Source organism: Podarcis filfolensis (genome assembly GCF_964270895.1).
Source record: "Podarcis filfolensis genome assembly, chromosome: 1".
Classification (NCBI taxonomy): Eukaryota; Metazoa; Chordata; class Lepidosauria; order Squamata; family Lacertidae; genus Podarcis; species Podarcis filfolensis.
The window spans coordinates 96,135,634-96,155,223 of NC_139604.1; the positions used below are offsets into that span (position 1 = coordinate 96,135,634).

Sequence of the window (19,590 nt, forward strand, 5' to 3'; positions counted from 1 at the left end):
CACGGCTGCTCATCTCTCTGGCGTGTCAAAGCATCGCAGCAGCTTTCAGACACGGCTTCAGCCCACTTTGGGCTTTCTGGGCATTCCTCAGCTTCTGTGCAGCATCTGGCCCCCTCTGGGCGTTGCTCAGCCCCTCTTGGACTTCCAGCCCCTCCTGGGCTTGGTGCTTCCTCAGAGCAATTCTCAGCCCCCTCTGGCCTGGCTCCCACTGCTTTCTTCAGTGCCTGCCTTCTCTCGGCCCAGGGCTTGCTCCCGTCCACCTTATCAAAAGGGATTGACGACTCCTGGCTGTCTGCCATCTCTCCCCGGGGGCCCAGCTTACTTACAGGTACCTCCCGGTCCGGTAGATCAGATCCTCCCAGCGAACTCCTGGCTGGCACCAGCTACGCCTTAGCTGGCCTCTGGCTGCTCCTCAGCCGATTCTGCCTGCAGTTTCACTTTCCCAGCGTCTCATCGGCTGGCCTTTGGCTGCAGCCTCCTCACACGCACGAACGTTGCTTATCTTTATTGCTGACCTCCATAACCTATTCGAAGTCAATTACGTCCAGGGGGGGTCCGGCACACTTCACTTGCGCCGCTCTGACCCTTCTCAAAGACCTTTGACTCCAGCAGAGTAAACACAGCAGCAGCAGAAGCAGGAACGTTCTTCGTGTGAAGGCAATAATTCAGGCTGACACTTAGCAGACTCCTTATCTAAAGTCTTTATTCTCGTACAGATCAACACATCGTAAATCTTCCCGGTGAGACGCAACTCATGTCGACTCTCTCTCACACTGCGTGCGTCTTTCTCTCTCTCTCAGAGATACTGGCCACTCCCAGTGTTCTATCCCCGCCCTCAGAATGTGAGGCGTCATCACTCAGAACTCTTAACCCTGTAAGTTCTGAGCCACTCCCAACACCCCCTCTCGAATCACGTTCTGAGAGGACTTCTGAGTGTTCAACACCTTCCCCATTGCCTTCCGCCCCTTCCTGGCATCGTTGTTAGGCACCTGTTGAACCTCACAAACCTCAGGTTCGCACTGTGCGAAACCAACCCACGCATTTGTGACCTGAAACCTCTCAGGTGGAATTCCCTTTGTTGCCCGTGAAGACCGCCTGGGCACAAACTGGGATTCTTCTCCTGACCCACTGGGGCCAGCATGTGTGTCTTCCTCATCAGACTCCCCCTCTGACTTGAGACGCAACTCATGTCGACTCTCTCTCACACTGCGTGCGTCTTTCTCTCTCTCTCAGAGATACTGGCCACTCCCAGTGTTCTATCCCCGCCCTCAGAATGTGAGGCGTCATCACTCAGAACTCTTAACCCTGTAAGTTCTGAGCCACTCCCAACAAGATCTCTGGTGACGTCTTCATACATTTGTCCTTCCCTGCATGAGAAGAGCAGCATCCTGAAATTTCATCGGGAACTTTAATCTTGCCCTTTTTATGAGCCTGCATTATGCTGACAGTGGAAAATAAATGACTTCGTTTCCAAAGATGCGGAAAACTTCTAAGATCCTAAATTGAGGGCCTATACTTATTAACCGAGAACACCAAAAGTTCTGAATAGAAGGAAATCTGTGGCTTAAAGGGTGAGGGAGGAGAGTGCCTGTAATGAATGGATCCTCTAGATGTTAGAGATTCCTGCATTGCCGGGGGTTGGGCATGATCCCTTGGTATACCTTCCAACTCTACGATTCTGTGATTCTAGGAACAATAGCAGATATGCAAGGGTGACTCCATGCCACATTTTTTAATACTTACGTGTCCTTCGTGTTCACATCATGTATAGAAACAAGTGTGAGACAAGCATTCAACCCACACATTAGGAAGCCATGATGAGCTTGCAACAAGGTACCTGTCTTGGTTTGCTTCAGCATGCAAGAGCTAAATGGAAAGCAGGAAAATGGACAATTATGCATGTCCTCACTATAAATGTGATGCTTTTGCAACACAGCAAAAATAGTTCTCTGATAGAAGACACCCTGAAAAGCTTCTTTCTATCAAGTAATACCCAGCTTGAAAGCTGTGCATGTACATCCAATTAAGTTTAGAGCCCACTTATTTGTAGAAATACTTCTTTTATCCCCACTGCACTGGGCTCCACAATCCTTGCACATGTTCAGGATGGAAAGCTTCAGCACTACTCCCTACAGTGTCTACAAGAATACACTATAATGCTTGAAATAGCTCACTCTTAGTACGAGAAATGTGAAATATTTAAAAAAAAATACTTTAAAATGCAGATACATATTCCGCTTTCTTAAATAATAAACATGTTGTTTATTTGTAGCTGTAGAAGAACATAAGACAGTGGAGAGCCATTTGGAGAATGTGCAGAAGTGGTGAGTATTACAGCCTTTTTAACACGTTGCGTTATGAAAGGTTCTACTTCATCTTTAAATATATTTGAATAAGTGAAAAAATCATCAAATGCACCAGAGTCCTTATTTTTAAACACATGCTCATACTTCCAACATTTTCATACAGCTTGTCTTGGACTTTAGGGAACAAGCTGTCTGAAATGGAAGCTTTCTAGACAAAACAGTTCATTATGTGGTAAAAACTGTTCTTAGAGTGTTCTACTGCAGACTCCAGGTTTTGGTGAGGGGTGTTGAATGATTGATTAAAATAATCACATGCACAGAAAAAGCAGAGACTTGGTAATATAAGAAGCTGCCTTAGATTAAGTGAGGTCATTGGTCTGCGTGGCTCAAACGTCTGCACATAGTTCGCATATAGCACTAAAGCAAACTATGGTTTAGCATGACTGCACCAGGGGGTAGACTCCCAAGACAGGAGACTGGAAATGTTTTGCTCCTCCACCTGTTCTGCTGCTGCTGCACTGCTTTGAGCTAAGTTTGTTGGAAAGAGACAAACCACTAGTCTGGGTTTAGGCAACATACTGAGCTCGGCTTGCTGAGTCATGGCTTGGGACACAGTAGTGTGGCTGCAGCAGAACTGAAGAAGAAGCAAAGCGGCTGCAATTTCTCCATAAGTCTGCATGCTTGCATATTCACGGCGAGGAATGATTTGATTCAGCGTTCCTTCCAAACTGAGCCATTGGCAGCAGCCCTCCAGTTTTGCAGCCAGGGGCTTCACTCTGCTGTACTAGAGAATGCCGGGATTGAATCTGGGACCTTTTGCATGTAACACCCTGTGACTGAGCTGTGTTCCTTCCTCCAAGAGAGAATCTCTGGGAACTCAAATTCAAACTGCAAGCGCCATAGAGCTGTTCCTTAGCCATAGCAGCAGACTTAGAACATTTCATCTCAGCATCTTGGCTTTTGTGAAGGGAGAATCTCTGCTGTGTCTTTTTTAATGCAGGGAAGCATTCAGACCTGTAGTCTGAAGTGGTGCAGTCTAGGAACAATTTTACCACAATTTGACAATTTATATACTGTTTAACTACAATTGTCATCAGCTTCAAAAGGGATTTGCTGTGTAGGTACAGATTGTTGTTTGCACTAAAGCCCAGTTGATACATCGAATCCCAGCTGATGCAACAAATGCTTTTTGTTGTTGTCATTGAAACATCTGTTCCTCTCTTCACTGATTTGTATGTTCAGATTTCAGGTGTATAGATATTAATATACATTTTAATATTCTAATACAAGTTTGTTGCAAAACAAGTTTAACAGTAGAAGACTCTTTCTAATGTATTTCAAGAGTGCTTCAGCCTATAGTATGGACCAGGTAAATCTTAAAGTATTAACAATAACACCTGTTGTTCATTGCTGCTGTCATCAGTTTACCAAGATCCTGAGAAAATAAATCATTTTCAGGGTATTATACCTGCAGACTTTCATTGGGTATCAACTGGTGTGATGTTGACATTGCTTTTAATAAATATAGGCTGTAATTCTGGGCTCATCCACACTTACCTTTTGCCTGTGTTTTCCAGGCATAGGTCCACACTTTCCTAGTCCGTATCTGCCACTTTCCCCAGGAAAACCTGCTCTTTAATGCTGAATTGGAGCAAATGGCAATTTGGGGTTTTCACGGATTGATGAGAGCATTAAAGAGCAGGGTTTTTGTGGGCAAAATGGCAGCACCCAAAAAAAAAAGTGCTCAGACATGGACTGGTAAAGCACAAACCTGTGCCTAGAAAGTGTGAAGGAAACTTAGTATGAATGAGCCCTTTAAAAGGCTGAAGGGGTTGGGGTTTTTTGTTAGTTAGTTAGTTAATTAGTTTTCTTCACCCCACAGAAGGTGAAGTTAGTTAATGCATGGAGCCAGGCTCATCTCATAGTCTGGACACCATTGACTCTGAAGTAAGAATAGAGTTCTAAACTTAGGTGCCCCTAAAAGGGAAATTTAACTGTTTTATATATAAGTCAGTTAGTCGTTTTCCTCAAAAATATTCCAAGCGATTTGGAAAGACTGCTTAAAAATAGAACAAATTTCCAGGATAAAATGGCACCATAGTAAAAATAAAACAAAATTCCTAGAAATAAACATGGAAAACACAATTAACAGTAGCAATAGAGTCAGCATAAGAATGTAGTTAAAAATAAGTCATAAATAGATCATAAAATGCAACCATTAAGCAGTTGCACAGCTGCGAATGCCAACTGAAATATAAATGCCTTAATGTGACAACAAAATTGGAGGAGGAAAGGAGCTAAGCAAACCAAATCTGTTTCAGAAGTGAATTCTGTACAATATCTCAGTCTAGTCTATGGTGTCTGCAGGTATTCATCCTTGAAGAAGCCCACCACTTTCTCCTTCAGAATCTTTTATTTTTTTAAGTAAACTTTTTGGCTTTTGTTGTTTGCTTGTTTATTTGGAGGCAGGAGCTGTGGCCTGCGTTTTGTTTGGGTTTTTTTGTGATTTTGGGAGAGGGGAAGCAGGAGGAGTTTAGCCTGTTGCTTGGAATATTTTACTGAGTATCACCAGTTTTTGTTCCATGAAATGGGTATTTTGTGGTGCTCACAACAGTTCCTTAAATTTCCAGATATGCTTCAGGCACAAAAATAGGTATGGTACCTCTGATCTAGGACTTTGGGGGCTTCCGAATACCCATGGTGAAGAGCATGTCAATAGGTTTCTGGTAAACAAATGTTGTTTCAAAATCAGATACTTTCTAAAATGTCTCCGTGCCCATATTCATTCATATTGTGGCTTAATGTACACACCCTCCAAAACAGCACCATTATTATTATTTAATTCAGAAGTGCTGGGTGGATCCATTGCTGGTACAGTTTCCAGATTACAGCAGATTTATGTTAATTGCCAGCCTAGGCTACTGAGTCAGAAATCAGCCCTGAGGGAAACTGAACTTCCACCTTAGGTTTATGTGCTGACAATTTTCCCCTCCCCTGCCCAACACTGTAGCTTTGAAGAATTGGTGGGATACTTCGGGATAAAACCAAAGTCTGGCGAGAAGGAGACCACGCCAAACTACGTTTTCACGGTGTGGTATGAGTTCTGCAGCGACTTTAAGGCCATTTGGAAACGAGAGAGCAAAAACATTTCCAAAGAAAGGTAAGGTTCTAATAAAGCCATTAATACAATTTTTTTTTAGAAGTCTGGGAAACTGGTCCTTTTTAAACTCAACAAATTATACTCCCATATTTCACAGGCGTCATTGTTTTCTTTCAGATCAAATGGACATCAAGGAAAGATTATTCCCTCAGGGTGCCTAGGAAAATTCACCAAAGGGATGCTGTCCCCACAAAAAGATAAACACATATAATCTGATAAATTACACTTTCTTAACCCCTTCCAATTACTAGCTAGTAAAATGAAAGGGGAGCTGTGCTAATTTGTAACAGATTGCTTCTCTTTGCATTTTTGTGTTGGACCGCTCTAAATGAGGCGATATTGCTGTTGCAGACAGGACAGACAAATAAAAGTGAATGCTTTTTCCAGTTAATATACTACACTTGCATCAAAGGGTAGCCTATGAGATTCAGGCCACACTTAGCACAGCGTTGAAGTCCCACACTGAATTTACAGCACCGCTTCTTGGTATCCTGCTGTGGACATCAAACTCCATGCCGCAGCATCTCCCACTGTCTTGTGATTTTATTAGGTTTAGTTAAAACCTTTTTTTTAAATAAAAGGTTTCACCTCTTGAGATTCGTTTTTTAAAAAATTAAAAGAAAAACGAGCACTTTCTTTAATATACTTTCCCCCCCTTTTTTTACTGTATGCATTTGCTCTGTTATGTCATTCTATTGTAAAATAATTAAGGGAATTGCCCAATAGGTGTTTCTAGTCCAGCACTCTTATTGTATTTCTTTTCATGTACACTAATAGGAAATTCAAATCTCCATGTGTGCCTCTCCTTGTGTAGCAAGGTAGCATTGACATTGTGGGAACCTCACAAAATCATTTAGAAGTAAAACTTTAAGCTAAGGGGGGGGGCGGGGAGAGAACTCCCAAAACAGTCCCATGAGGATCGGGCATGCTCATTGACTGACTGTAGGACAGGTAATGGAAAACTATGGGACAGTGGGAAGAATCCAATGGAGTATCGTAGGAGAGGACATGACTGTTATCCTTAGCAGAAACACTCCATGCTGCAACATCTTGTTGCAGGTCCTGTTCTAATGTGCACCTTTCCTTCTTCTGGACAAGCACAGACTCATTAATTTTTGCTTGTTCCTTTCTCTCTTATTAAATGTTGAATATGATCAGTCACATCAATGCTTCCCAACAAATTTGTTGCAGTTTGTGATTGAATTTTGAAGAGGCCAGTTTAAAATGAATGAGCAGATGAAATTAACAAGCTCTCTGGGTGACTAGTAATGGGCACAATAGAAAGCAGTGATAAAGATGGAGTCCAGAGCAATCATGCAGAAGCATGTACTCTTTTAAATAGGTGCAAGCCTTTGATTGGGCGGGGAGTGGTGTGTAAACAGTAAAAGATCACAAGATGGTTGCAGAATTTGTGACTCACCAAGACAAATGTAGTCCATCCATCACATACTAAGGCTTGGCAGGTCACAGCTTCTCTAGGCCTAGTGTGAACCATGCCCCTTAGGGTGAATATCAGTGGGTGATTGCATGAAAAATGCCAGCCAGACAGATACTCTGCACATCTTCAAGTCTTAATGTGTACAAACAGAAATCATAAAATTGATACTTTTTATATCTTGAGGTCTGTTGTTTTGTGTACTAAGAATATAAAGAAATAATTGTTACTTTGGAATCTGAATCATTTATCAGTTAGTTGGCCTTCTGTATGAAACAGCAGTGCTAATCAGGCTCAACATTAGAAGCTTAAATATCCTTTAGCATGCAATTTTAAATTAGATGCAGATAGAGATAATCCAGTAAATTGTCGTGCTAATTATACACATAGACCTTCTGATTCCTTTGTCACAAGCAGCAGTCTTCTAGAATAGTCTGTTTCGCTGCTTAGAGGGAAAATGCTGCGGAGGGGGAGATACCGTATTTTTCGCTCTATAGGACGCACCGGACCATAGGAGGGGGAGAAAAGGGGAAATTTTTTTTCTTGTTCTCCCCCTCTAAAACAAGGTGCGTTCAAGGTGCATTCACCCAAAGCCTCCGGAGCGCAGCGGGAGTTCCCGCTGAGCTCTGGAGGCTTCAGGCAGCTACCATCCCCAAGCTAGAACAGCGAGACCGTCTCGCTGTTCTGGCTTCGGGAACAGCCTTTGTCGCCTCCGCAGGGCAGCAGGGTGAAGGCACCCCGCTGCCCTGCGGAGGCTTTGCGCGCAGCCATCCCCAAGCTAGAAGAGCGAGACGGAGCGCTCCGCAGCACTCCGTCTCCCTGTTCTGGCTTTGGGCTTAGCCGTGCAGCCTGCATTCGCTCTATAGGACGCACACACATTTCCCCTTAATTTTTGGAGGGGGAAAAGTGCGTCCTATAGAGCGAAAAATATGGTACTTCTAAAGTGAAATTGGTCATTTTAGAAATTTTTGCAATTTGTTACTTGATTAGATCTACTTATGAGCAAGTGAATTTTGCTTGCCATTTCAAGGAACATGTTTGCTAGGGGACAGTGTTGCTCAGTGTATCTCCTCCAAATGTTGGGTGAACTAAAGAAACAAGCATAATGGAGGGCTGCTGCAAACATTTGTAGAAGAGTCTTTGCATCATGTAACAGGAAGGTTCTGCAGCAATTCTCATGCTTCCCCTTGCACAAGAGAGAATGCAAGGAGAAGAAATATTTGGATTTCGTTTCACTTCTCTCACCCAACACTGAAATGGAAAACTGCAGCCAGTGAGAAAAGCTGGAATTTAGGAATGTGGAATAGACTCCACCTGCTGTTACTAGGAAAGCTGATACAATATGAACAGGATCTGCACAGACAACTCTCCTGTGGATGTGATGCTATCACTTCCTCAAATGTCAGGAGTACCTAAGAATATAATAAAAGTTTGCTGGATTAGGCCAATGACCCTTCTAGTCCAACATCCTGTTCTCACAGTGGTCAGTCAGGTGTCTATGTTTCCCATCACAAGAGCACTCTCCCCTTTTGCAGTTTCCAATGATGGGTACTGCTTCTGACTGTGGAGCAGTTCCCCACGTCTTGTAAAGTATATAACCAAAATCAGTTTTAAACAGGCCAGGCTCTTAAGAAGTGAAAGGCAGTGAGTCTAGAGGGAGTGGTGAATTTCATATTAATAAATTCAGAGTAAAATACGTGATTTTGGATATGCTGTTTTGAGTCTGGATTAGCCTTCTTGAGTAGCAGGATAAGACTTGCATATATTTTGTCATGAGAATGAATGGTTTGTTTTTTCCTTCTTAACACCATGAATTTTATTCATATACTTTGGTGGGGCTTGTGTTTATTTACTAATGACTTCATTAGATTACTTTTAACCTTTAAAGGTTTCGGTTTATTCTCAGTTTAACTTGTAGATGATTCATGAAGACAATGAGTAACTGATGTCAAGTATATAAGTTTGAATGACAGATGAGTTGTTTCTTTATTACATTCAAATGGCTTAGAAAACTATGACCCTTTAGAGGTTGTTATTTTACAAAGTATGAGTGACAGTTCACCAACCATATTTTCCAGGAAGAAACACATTTAGAGAACTGAGAAATAACCATTATGTCTTGAAAAACAATTATTTTCCTAAGGTGTATTTTAGTGTAATCATATTTTTTTCATAACCTCAGCAGAATAGAAAAGGAGCCAGTTTATACACTCAAGCTGTAAATATTTCTTGGATTGCAGCATTTAAAATTCCTCAGAGAGAAGAAGGAAGGTTTGCATGTTTGAACGCCCTGTGCCAAAAAACAAAGGCCCCCTCTACACATAGGAAAGGGGCATGTCAACTTCCAATCTAATCCAGCATCCTGTTCTCACATTGGCCAACCAGAAGGAATTACAGTGAATCCTTCAGTTTAACATAGTAATTTTTTTGCAATGCACATCTTCATAAACAAGAGTTTACATGTCAAATAAAGAGACACAAAAATAGTTTCATTCAATTAGATTAAGAAAGGTTAAATACCTTGGTTCTTCAATGCCTTGGTACTCGAACATTTCGGCTCCTGAGTGCCGAAAACCCAGAAGTAAGTGTTCCAGTTTTTGAATGTTTTTCGGAAGCTGAACGTCCGATGTGGTTTTTGGCTATTGTTTCCTGGGTGTCTGAGCCAATCGGAAGCTGTGCCTTGGTTTTCAAACATTTAGGAAGTCGAAAGGACTTCCGGAACGGATTACGTTTGAGAACCAAGGTACCACTGTACCTGATGATTCAAATAGTTGATAATTTTTGTTCCTTTCTTTACAACATTTTAAAACACAAATGTGAACAGAGGCAAGTTTGCAAAATTTTATACAGGATGGCCATCTAGCAACAAAATGATCCTATTTTGCCAACTTGTCAGTTATGAGATGATGATGGTGCCCGTCTGAGTGGGTTGCCCCAGCCACTCTAGGCGCCTTCCAACAAATTAAGACATAGTAAGACATCAAACATTATTGTCACTATTGGTTCTACTAGAGTATTTTGAGGTTATTCAAAGGACAGTGCAACATCTCTTAGCAGACTAAGAAAAAGCAAGTTAATGGTAGCTTTAACCAAGGAATGGACTAGGCTGCAAGGGTTTGTTTTGTCTGAAAACTACTTGACTTTTAATGTAAGAAAAGTGTAGAAATCTAATTAGATTTTTATCAGACATTTTAGAAGAGGAAACACTTTAACCATGCTGCCCTACACTTAACCTACCATGAAAATAAATTAGCTGCCTGTGTAATATAGCTGATTTTCGCCCCAAGACAAAATCTGCATAGCATACAGGAATCTGAGGGTACTCAAAGGTACAAACATTATATATAACTAGCAAACATACTTACTACTTAAATCAAAAGGCAGTTAAGATGAAATTCCTGGATTACCTCAGTAACATAAATATTACATGAATATTACATGAAAAGGATACAGCAGAAATATATTACGTGTACCCAACAGTCATAAATTTGGTATGGCTGTTTTGCTCAGCTGGGTGAAAATTTTGAATGAAGTAGCTGAAAAGTATTATCTTACTCTCAGTACCATGCGGTATTCTCAATACCACAGGGATGTGACACCGTTTTAGGGTCAATTTACACGGTCACTTTCATGGGCTTATTTTTAATCTGTAGTGACTTTTAGTCAGTCCTGATTTGAGAATGGATATAAAAAAATCAGTCATTGGAGTGTTGAGGGCCTTTCTGCTTCATCAGATTTTTTATATAATAAAAGTATATTCAGCTATTGTGGATGATGCAGCCGCTTTCCTTTAACGGAGCACCGCTGTTATAAGAGTATTGCATTTTCCCAGTTGTGAAAATGCAGTATATTGGACATTTGCATAGATAGTCTTTTGGAAAGCCACTTGCAGTTACAAAGACTTGAATCTAGACTTGCCGTTCTGCAAGGGGAAAGGCTCCTTTCATTCACAGAAGAGCCTTTAATCCAGTGCAGGCTCCCGATGGTAGAAGTGATGGGAAAGAATTTACACTAATTTCCCCTGGAACCCATTGTACCATCTCCAACACTTTTCTGAAGGGCACTTTTGGGGAATTACTGGGGACTGTAAAGGGGTGAGAGAATGTTTCCCTGCCTTCCATCTGTGGGAGCATCTACTCACAGGCCATTGTTAGTACTCTTTATATAATATAATTTTTATCAAATTTCCATTTATTTTTTTCAAATTGACTTCAAATTAAATAGTTACATTGTTTCATGCATTGACTTCCCACCCACACTTCCACAGTGTTTTTCTTCAAACCCTTTTCTACCGTGTTATATATCAAACTTATCTGTTATGGAAACCCCTCTAATACAATTACTTTATCATTTTTCTTCCATTGTTCCTTTCTCAAATCTTGCCCGTGATTTCATTTGACTGTAGTGTTTTTTCAAATACAGTCGTACCTTGGTTCACGAACGCCTTGCCAGTCGAACGTTTTGGCTCCCGAACACCGCAAACCTGGAAGTGAGTGTTCCAGTTTGCGAACGTTCTTTGGAACCCGAACGTCCGACAGGGTTTCCACAGCTTCCAATTGGCTGCAGGAACTTCCTGCCGCCAATCGGAAGCCATGCCTTGATTTCCAAATGTTTTGGAAGTAGAACGGACTTCCGGAATGGATTCCATTTGACTTCCGAGGTACTACTGTAGTCCAAAATGGCCTCCATTCTTTTTTTAAAAAAAGGTTCATTGTTTCGATCTTTTAATACTGCTGTCAGCTTTGCCATTTCTGCATAGTCTATTGCTTGTAAAAGCCATTCCTCCTTCATTTGAACCGTCTCTTCTTTCCATTTCTGTGCATATAGCATTCTAGCTGCTGTAGTCACATATATACGTAAAAGGCCATTGTTAGTACTGTAGTCTCTGAAAAATCTGTTCACCTCCCTCCTGAAACCATGGAGCAGCAGGGGTGGGGATGTGTAGTCTTATCAACAGAAGCATGTACAGAATGATATCGGTGCTTTTAAAAATAAATATATGGTTGGTATTCTTCACATGTCTCACAAATTCAGATAAGTCACAATGGATTTTCATACAATAGATGTCAGTTTTGATGTCTCACATTACGTGACTGAGCCTTTGCTGAAACTCCACTTAATTAGCTGCTTTCTGATTTGTGGGGAAACTCTTTAGTTTGCAGCCTGAAATCATGGTTTTGAGGGCAAGTGCCAAACATGCCATGCTGATGTAAGGTATGAAATGGCGAACTTGGTATGCTGTCAACCAGAAAGTAAGTAATTAAGAAGAGCAGACAAGGAGAGGGAGGCACACACAAGCTCATTTCTATTGTGCCATGTCGTAGTTTGGCATTATATGTGGACCTGACATAAAGCCAAAAAAAAAAGTATCCTCCACAAAAAAGTAACATACATTCCAAGCTTCAGTTTGAAAACAAGCATTGAGCTTGCCACAGTACAGAACATTGTCAGTTACAGCTTGTATCTATTGAAAAACACAAAAGCCTCACCAAGCTAGTACCCTATTCAATAACATACTGCAAAGTATACCCTAGCATCCTTTACATATCCCATAAATACAGATCATCAAGTTGGAATTTAATATGGTGATGATAGTGTATAGTGCCAACAAGCACTTAATATCACTTGTTGACTTAAGGTCCAGTCTACTGGTTGCTGCGCCAGCAAGGAAGCCGTCTGTGGCTAATAATCAGTCTCTGGGTATCAGATCGCTTCATGGCTTAATTCCTATTCTTTCCTCCCTCTATGTTGAGAATGAGAAGAGGCCACAGGGTTAAGTAAGCAGTGTTTTTTCTTCCTAACCCTTGGCACAACTATGTATGTTCTTGTAAAGGTGAAAATTATTCTTTTACTTTATAGACGCAAAGGTACTTTTTTTAAAAAAAAGGCTCATTTGAACTTCTATAGTTCATTTGTATAATTATTTTTTTTCAAAATAGCTCTGGTTCTTGCATTTAATCTGAAGATATATAGGTTTGAAAATGTGATCCCTCAGAACAGAATTTGGTAGGGACATTTGAAGTTAATTGAACTTATTACCCAAAACTCAATTGCTGTGTGTTTTGTTCTTTTTTTTCTGAAGCAAATAATCAGGTGTTTTAAGGTTTTGTTGAAATATAGAACTCTACTTTTTCTGTTGCCTTAAGTTGTGGTTTTCCACACGGCATGGCAATACACAACAGTTGTAAAAGTGTGTTAATATTATTGCTGACACCAGCAACCTTTCTTCTCAATTCGTTTGTGTATTTTGACCTTCTTTGCACCATGATGAGTGATCCTAAATCTTCTTTTGAACGGATTCCCCTTACATATGGTCAGATTTCATGGTTTAAACTAACTGCATTCCTTAAGATTCTTTGCCTCCCTCCCCCTCCATTTTAACTGAAGATTCAAAAAATATTAATGGGAATTGTTGTCTTGAATGGAAAGTGGGCCCGGCTGCATCACTCACAGATCAATGCAACGCAGTAGTGTTACAGTCCCTTCCTAAAAGTTCAAAAAAGTTAATTATATGAATTAAGAGGGGATGTTGCTCTGTGGATTAAATAGGCTGCAAACTCTAGTTAGTATCAGTTCTCACAACAAAAAATGTAGTTCGCATGTTATGCTGAACAGATGACACCAAATTATTAAAGCCGGTTAAATCTAAAGCAGTGGAAAGAGTTACCAAAGAAACTCACAGCTCTATTTTTGATAAATGCAAAATTATTCACAAAGTAACCTCAGTTATGTTTATATGATATTGAGAATTTTTTAACACTCTGCATATACCCATAAAACATCTGTTTGTAAAGTATCTGCAACCAAAATGATAAACAGAACACTATGGTTTATTATGACCATGTTATTTTCAATGGCACTATAATGCCTTGAGTCCTGTTCTAACCATTCTGTTCAGTTGTTGAAATTGTTTACAAAAAGAATATAAGGCCATTCATTCATGGAAATGCTAAAATGTTTAGCATAAAGTTCTTGAATGTATTGAGGGAATAAATATGAAGCTGTTCTTAAAGCTTCACATACACATGGAAAATAGAAGTAAAAACCTTAATTTAGCCCAAGTTATGATACAGGAAAGTGGTCACAATATCCAAACACTGGCACCAGTCAAGATTTTTAAAAAGTCATGTGAAGAAGTAGCCTTATCTGCTTGATTTTGAATTTTGTATTGGATCCAGAACTGTAGTTTTCTTCATATTCTATTAACTTATATTGGAGCAGTATCCCAGCTTGACAAGATTGCTTCCTGATGCTGAGGCCAGGCAAAAAATAGACTTTGGTGGTGAACCATTGGCCAGTCTCCAGTTGGCTACCTAGTGCTCACTGATTGCGAGGATTCTTTCAAAGGATGCTGGACTAGGACAATCTTGGGCTGATCCTGATTCATAGTTATGTTTAGTTATGATTTCACTGTTATGAGATCCTGAGTTTATGCTCTTGAAGATGCAAAGAGCAGTTGTGGGCCACAGGATTCTCAGTTTCTAGTAAAAACAACAATTTAGGAGAGCACAAATTCACTTTCTGCAAACCCCGACTTGTTCCTATGAATCAGAGACTGTGGTTTAACAAGTCAGCTTCATAACGCATGGTCTGAAATTGACCTGTTTAGAAACTGGCTAAAGTTTGTTTTAAGCCATGATCCCTGCTTCCTATGTAATGATAACCCAAGTAGAAAGTGAAGCCAAATTGTGCCAGAAATCCTTTTCCTGGACTTGTGGGATGAGGAGATATATGGGGAAGTACAGGAGCCTGAGGTTTATGGCAGCTGCTTTCTCCTTGTGCAGATGGGGAACCTATGACTCTTCAGATGTTGAATTTCAGCTCCAGTCAGCATGGCCAATTGTCACAGATTATGGGAATTGTAGTCTAGCAACATCTGGAAGGACACAGGCTGCCCCCCCCATCATGGTGTAGCATTATGTGTGAGCCGGACTTACGCTTCTAACAGTTAGTAGATTAATTAAAGGCTATATAAGCTACATATTTATTGAACTTTTTAAATGAAAGCCAACCATGGTTCTTTTGTTTGGGTCTTGCAGCGCCATGTCATCCAGGGCCTTAATTTGTCAATGCATTTTAAAGCTTAAGAACGTTATGCAGAAATGAAGAGCAGTTCATGGGAAGATTTATAATCCCTGTAACGTGTGGAGGTTTTATGTTTGTACTAAGTATGAAGGGAGAAGAAATCTGACCAACATTAGTCACATACAATAGTATGTTAAGCCTTTGAGATTTAATCACCGAATGCTTAATTAATGGGGAGTGCATTTCTGTATCTCTTATCAGCACACTGTGTACGTATGGTTTGAAATAAGACCTCTGGAAAGTAATGTGACTCTTTCCTTAAGCAAGAATAATGAAGTCACAAACACTGAACAGCTGTATGGGCACCATTTTGACAAGCAGTGTAGGTTTTTTTTTTTTAAAAAAAGTATTTAGGTAGTGTGCGTAAGATAATAAAGTGAAAATTGCAGGAATACAAAGTGCTGTTAAAGGAATAAGCTTTCTCATATTACTACACCCTTCATAGGACAGGAAAACAACATGTAAACTTCTTAAATCACAGATGTATATGAAAGCTTGTTTCCAGTATTCTGTCAGACAACACAATGATCAGGAAACATCCCAGGCTGGGTCTATAGAAAGAGAAGCAAGCGGAAATGCTGCTATTGGCGCCATGATGCTTTTCTCTTTCAGCCCATTGTGCTGTGCCACCTCCAATAGTTGTAGCCTCTGCTCTTAACATCTTCTCCGGCCTTGCGAAGAGGGGAGTACCGTTCCCTTTCAACTTTTCAGGCTTGATACTGTCTTGTTTGTTTGCACACTTGCTTTGTAAGCACATGATACCATTTAAACACACTCAAAGCACATTTCTTCCCTCTCCCTGCCTCCTTAATCCTGGCAACTGTAATTTTCCCCTCACAGAGCTACAGTTCGCAGTGCCTTTGACAAGCTACAGTTCCCAGGATGCTTTGAGAACGGAAATATGCTTTGAATATGCTATAAAGGTATCATGTGTACACAGCCTTATTCATATTCAACAACTAAGCACTCCTGAAAGCAGCTTGCATATGCTGGATATGTACCATTTCTTTGGCTCCAGTAAGATTTGTTGTGTGTATTTTGTTTCAGACTCAAAGTGGCTCAACAAACAGTGAACAAGTTAACTGCAGAAAAGAAAGTGGAAACAAAGAAAATCAACCCTACTGCCAGCCTGGTATGATGTGTTTTTGGAATGGCTTTGTCTTCTAGTTTGCTTTTAAAAACAGCTAATGGGATGCATGTTTTAGTCCATTCAAATGCAATTTACTATCATGTCCTTTCCAATCCCAAAGTACATATATTCAAATAATATTTTTGGAGGGATTGAAGCAGTGACTGGGAGTCAATTCAAAAGCCTTTGCTATTTTAAATTCATTATGTCCATGCACAGACCTTTGCCAGGAAAACTAGTCTGCATGGATAAAAATCAGTCCTCAGGAGCTGTCTCGGTTTTGTCACTTGTCTCTGACCTGTTGGTGTCCTTCTTTCCTGCTGCATTCTGTACTCAGAATAATCTCAAGGGCTGCTTTTACAACGTGTGCTCCTAAAAATTCCATCACATTTCTGAAGGGGGTGAGAGGGGAGAGCAGATTGAAATGGCAGCCAATAGGGCATTATTCTCAGCCTTTTCCTACATTTGTCACCCTGTTTATCTAGGAACGAGCCTGGCTTCCTGGGTTTTCTCCAGTATAGGCTGCTGTCTCTTCTTTTTGTGCACAGACAAATGGAAAATTCTTTTGCCATATTTGGATGCAACCAGTGCTGGCTTGCCAAATTAAGGTGGATCCAATTTAGCAGCAATATTTGAAAAAAAACCCAGCCAACTGTGCTTAAATCATGCTTGTGCCATTTATTATTGGTACAGTCTGGTATAAAGGGGTGATCCTAGAGGGGAGATGGTCATTTATCAGTTTGGCTTAAGGAAGAGTGTGGGCCAATTTATCTGGTCTATACTGGCTTTAGTCCACAACTTCTGTGTACCCAAGCTTCCCCACACAATCATGGTTTATTACAGTTTCCTCTTTTATCAAGGGACCTCTCCGTATGTGCAATGAGAAGTCACTACAGTATTGTCCCACTTTGTGGGAAAGGGATGCCCCTGCTAAAATCAGCTCCAGTACATTTCTCTTTTTTAAAAAAAATCTACTTCTGTATCTAGAGACATTAATCCCTCCCCAAATATTCTTGCTTGTTTTCACATTACTAATATTTTGTGTTAGTGCAATACTAGCTAATGTTAACTGGAAAGGTATTTCTGAACACATTAGGCATATACTTAGGATGATATGAGAGGCTAAGTTTGTATCCAGGTAAGTCATACTCAGAGTAGATACATTGAAATCAATAAGTTTGTCATGACTCCTTTGCATTCATTTACAGTGGTACTTTGGGTTAAGAACTGGAGGTCTGTTCTTAACCTGAAACTGTTCTTAACCTGAGATGCCACTTTAGCTAATGGGGCCTCCCGCTGCCGCCGCGCATTTTCTGTTCTCATTCTGAAGCAAAGTTCTTAACCCAAGGTACTATTTCTGGGTTAGCGGAGTCTGTAACCTGAAGCGTCTGTAACCTGAGGTACCACTGTATTTCAGTGTGTCTACTCTGGGTGTGACTTAGATGCAAACCTAAGTATGCTTGTATAAAGCTTGCCATTGTCTTGGCTTGGCACTTCAGGAATTAATTTTCAGGAAAGAAAAAGCTTATGTCTACTTTGGTTTTGGACTGCTCCATTCTTCAAGTGTACTAGACCACATACTCTGTGCAATTTGAGAACAGATGGAAAATTAAAGAAAAGAATGATAATAAAGTTCCTTTTTTTTCTTAAACAACAGAAAGAAAGGCTACGTCAGAAGGAAGCCAGTGCGACCACCAACTGAAAGAAGACACATGAACATAATCGCAGTGTGACTTAATACCTTGCATGACGCTTCCCTCTGCCCATTCCCTAGAGAGCACCTTATTTTAGATGTTAGGAAGTTCTGCTTTGCTGTTCTCTTCCTCAGACAATCCTCAAAAGACTTCTGGATCCCTTGGCTTGTGCAGAAGAGGGAACAATAAGAAGTTTGTTTACATGGGAATTATGAAGAGTTCTATGTAACTCTTCCTTATGTGGCTTAAATGCAGTTCTTTTCTTAAAAGTTGTTTGAAGTACTCTATGCAAAATGCACTAATGTAAAAGACAGGGTTTTAGACAGTGAATTAAATAGCTTTTATGCCAGCTCTGCAGGATGGCTCATGTGCTGGTAGACCATAATATTTACTAAGTCAATGTTGAAAATGATTTTGATGGTATCCAAAGGATTAACTTTACCTTCTTGCAAATGGTGGAAGTTAAGTGTAGAAAGAAATCTCATATATATATATATATATATATATATATATATATATATATATATGAATAAGGTGTGTGTATATATATACTTGAATAAGGCATAGATAATGTAACTGCTGCATTCATTAACGTTTGGTGTTTTGTTCATACTATATTCTTCATTTGTCTGATGGCAAAATGAATACTTTCTGTATCAACATGAGGTCAGATTAGCAATATTCAATAATGCTTTATTTATAGTTGGTCTTCTAGCTGTAGAACACGCATTTCCATTATTTATCATTAATCTATACCAAAGCCTATATTCTTTTATAGTCAGCATTTTGGTGAAACTGATTTTAGAACATGTTTACATTTTCCCGTACATACGTGCATGTGTGTGAGAGAAAGATCATTTACAGACATAGGTGCGCTCTTGAACATACATTATCCATACACTCTGCTCCATAGACTTTGAATAGAAATACCTCATTGCTCTCCCATTGAGGTACTGTAAGTGACTCATGTGAAGTGCCATTTAGAATCTCTGTCAGGTATGTCAGGATCTCTCCTCTCTAGGCTGTAGTTGAGAGAACTTACAGAATCACACCCTTAAAATTAAAGAGCAGTCCTTGCAACGGAAAAATTATGTAAAATAAAATGCTGTATATCATAAATACTTAAACACAGGCTAACCAACGGTTGCCACAACAACTAAAGAGTGTACCAAGAAGGAGATGAACAGGGGTTCTGCGTCCTAGAGGACACTTGTAATAAAGTATGATAAGGGAGTCTGGTAAATTAAATTGAGAAAAGAGTGTGGAAGAAAGGGAAACTTGGTCACCTACAGGACAAATGTAGGAGAATCATATTTCGTAATAGGCCTAGGCAAAGTGCCACAATTGAATCAAACATTTATCTTAAAAAATAACTTTTAATTTCTTATTATAAGAAGTTAATGCAATTGTATGAACAACCTATTTGAAAGATTTAATATGAAACATGCTATTTATCTTACACAATTCAAGGGCAAGGTTCTCAGACAGCACGTATTATATCTCCTATTGATATCCAAATGCCATTGAAATTTAGTTAGTATCCTAAATATTGAGACATTAGAATGCAGTTAATGAACTTATCTTTTCCCTCTTAATGTAAACATTTATCATTTATAGCCCTACAATTTCCTATGCTGAAGGAAACATAATTCTAAAAAAAATTGAAAGTGTTTGTATGAAGTACAGGAACAGGAAAATTACAGCATCTTTAGAAATACAGACCAAAGTAGCAATACAGTCTAGAAAAGCCAAAGAGTAGGGCAACAGTAGTCAAACCCAGC

The 19,590-nt window shown here is 40.0% G+C and overlaps 1 protein-coding gene and 1 long non-coding RNA gene across 2 annotated transcripts in view; both read left to right on the forward strand.

Moving 5' to 3' along the window:
• FMN1 (formin 1) overlaps positions 1-18,078 on the forward strand; it is a 110,613-nt gene extending 92,535 nt beyond the window's left edge. Inside the window, exons 14-17 of the mRNA XM_083610835.1 lie at positions 2,273-2,324; positions 5,317-5,466; positions 16,034-16,118; positions 17,773-18,078. Of these exons, the coding sequence (XP_083466961.1) occupies positions 2,273-2,324; positions 5,317-5,466; positions 16,034-16,118; positions 17,773-17,817 (332 nt within the window). The 3' untranslated portion in view covers positions 17,818-18,078. The remainder of the gene's footprint in view (positions 1-2,272; positions 2,325-5,316; positions 5,467-16,033; positions 16,119-17,772) is intronic.
• LOC310767021 overlaps positions 1-19,590 on the forward strand; it is a 962,895-nt gene that overhangs the window by 934,605 nt on the left and 8,700 nt on the right. The gene's annotated exons all lie outside the window — the stretch shown is intronic.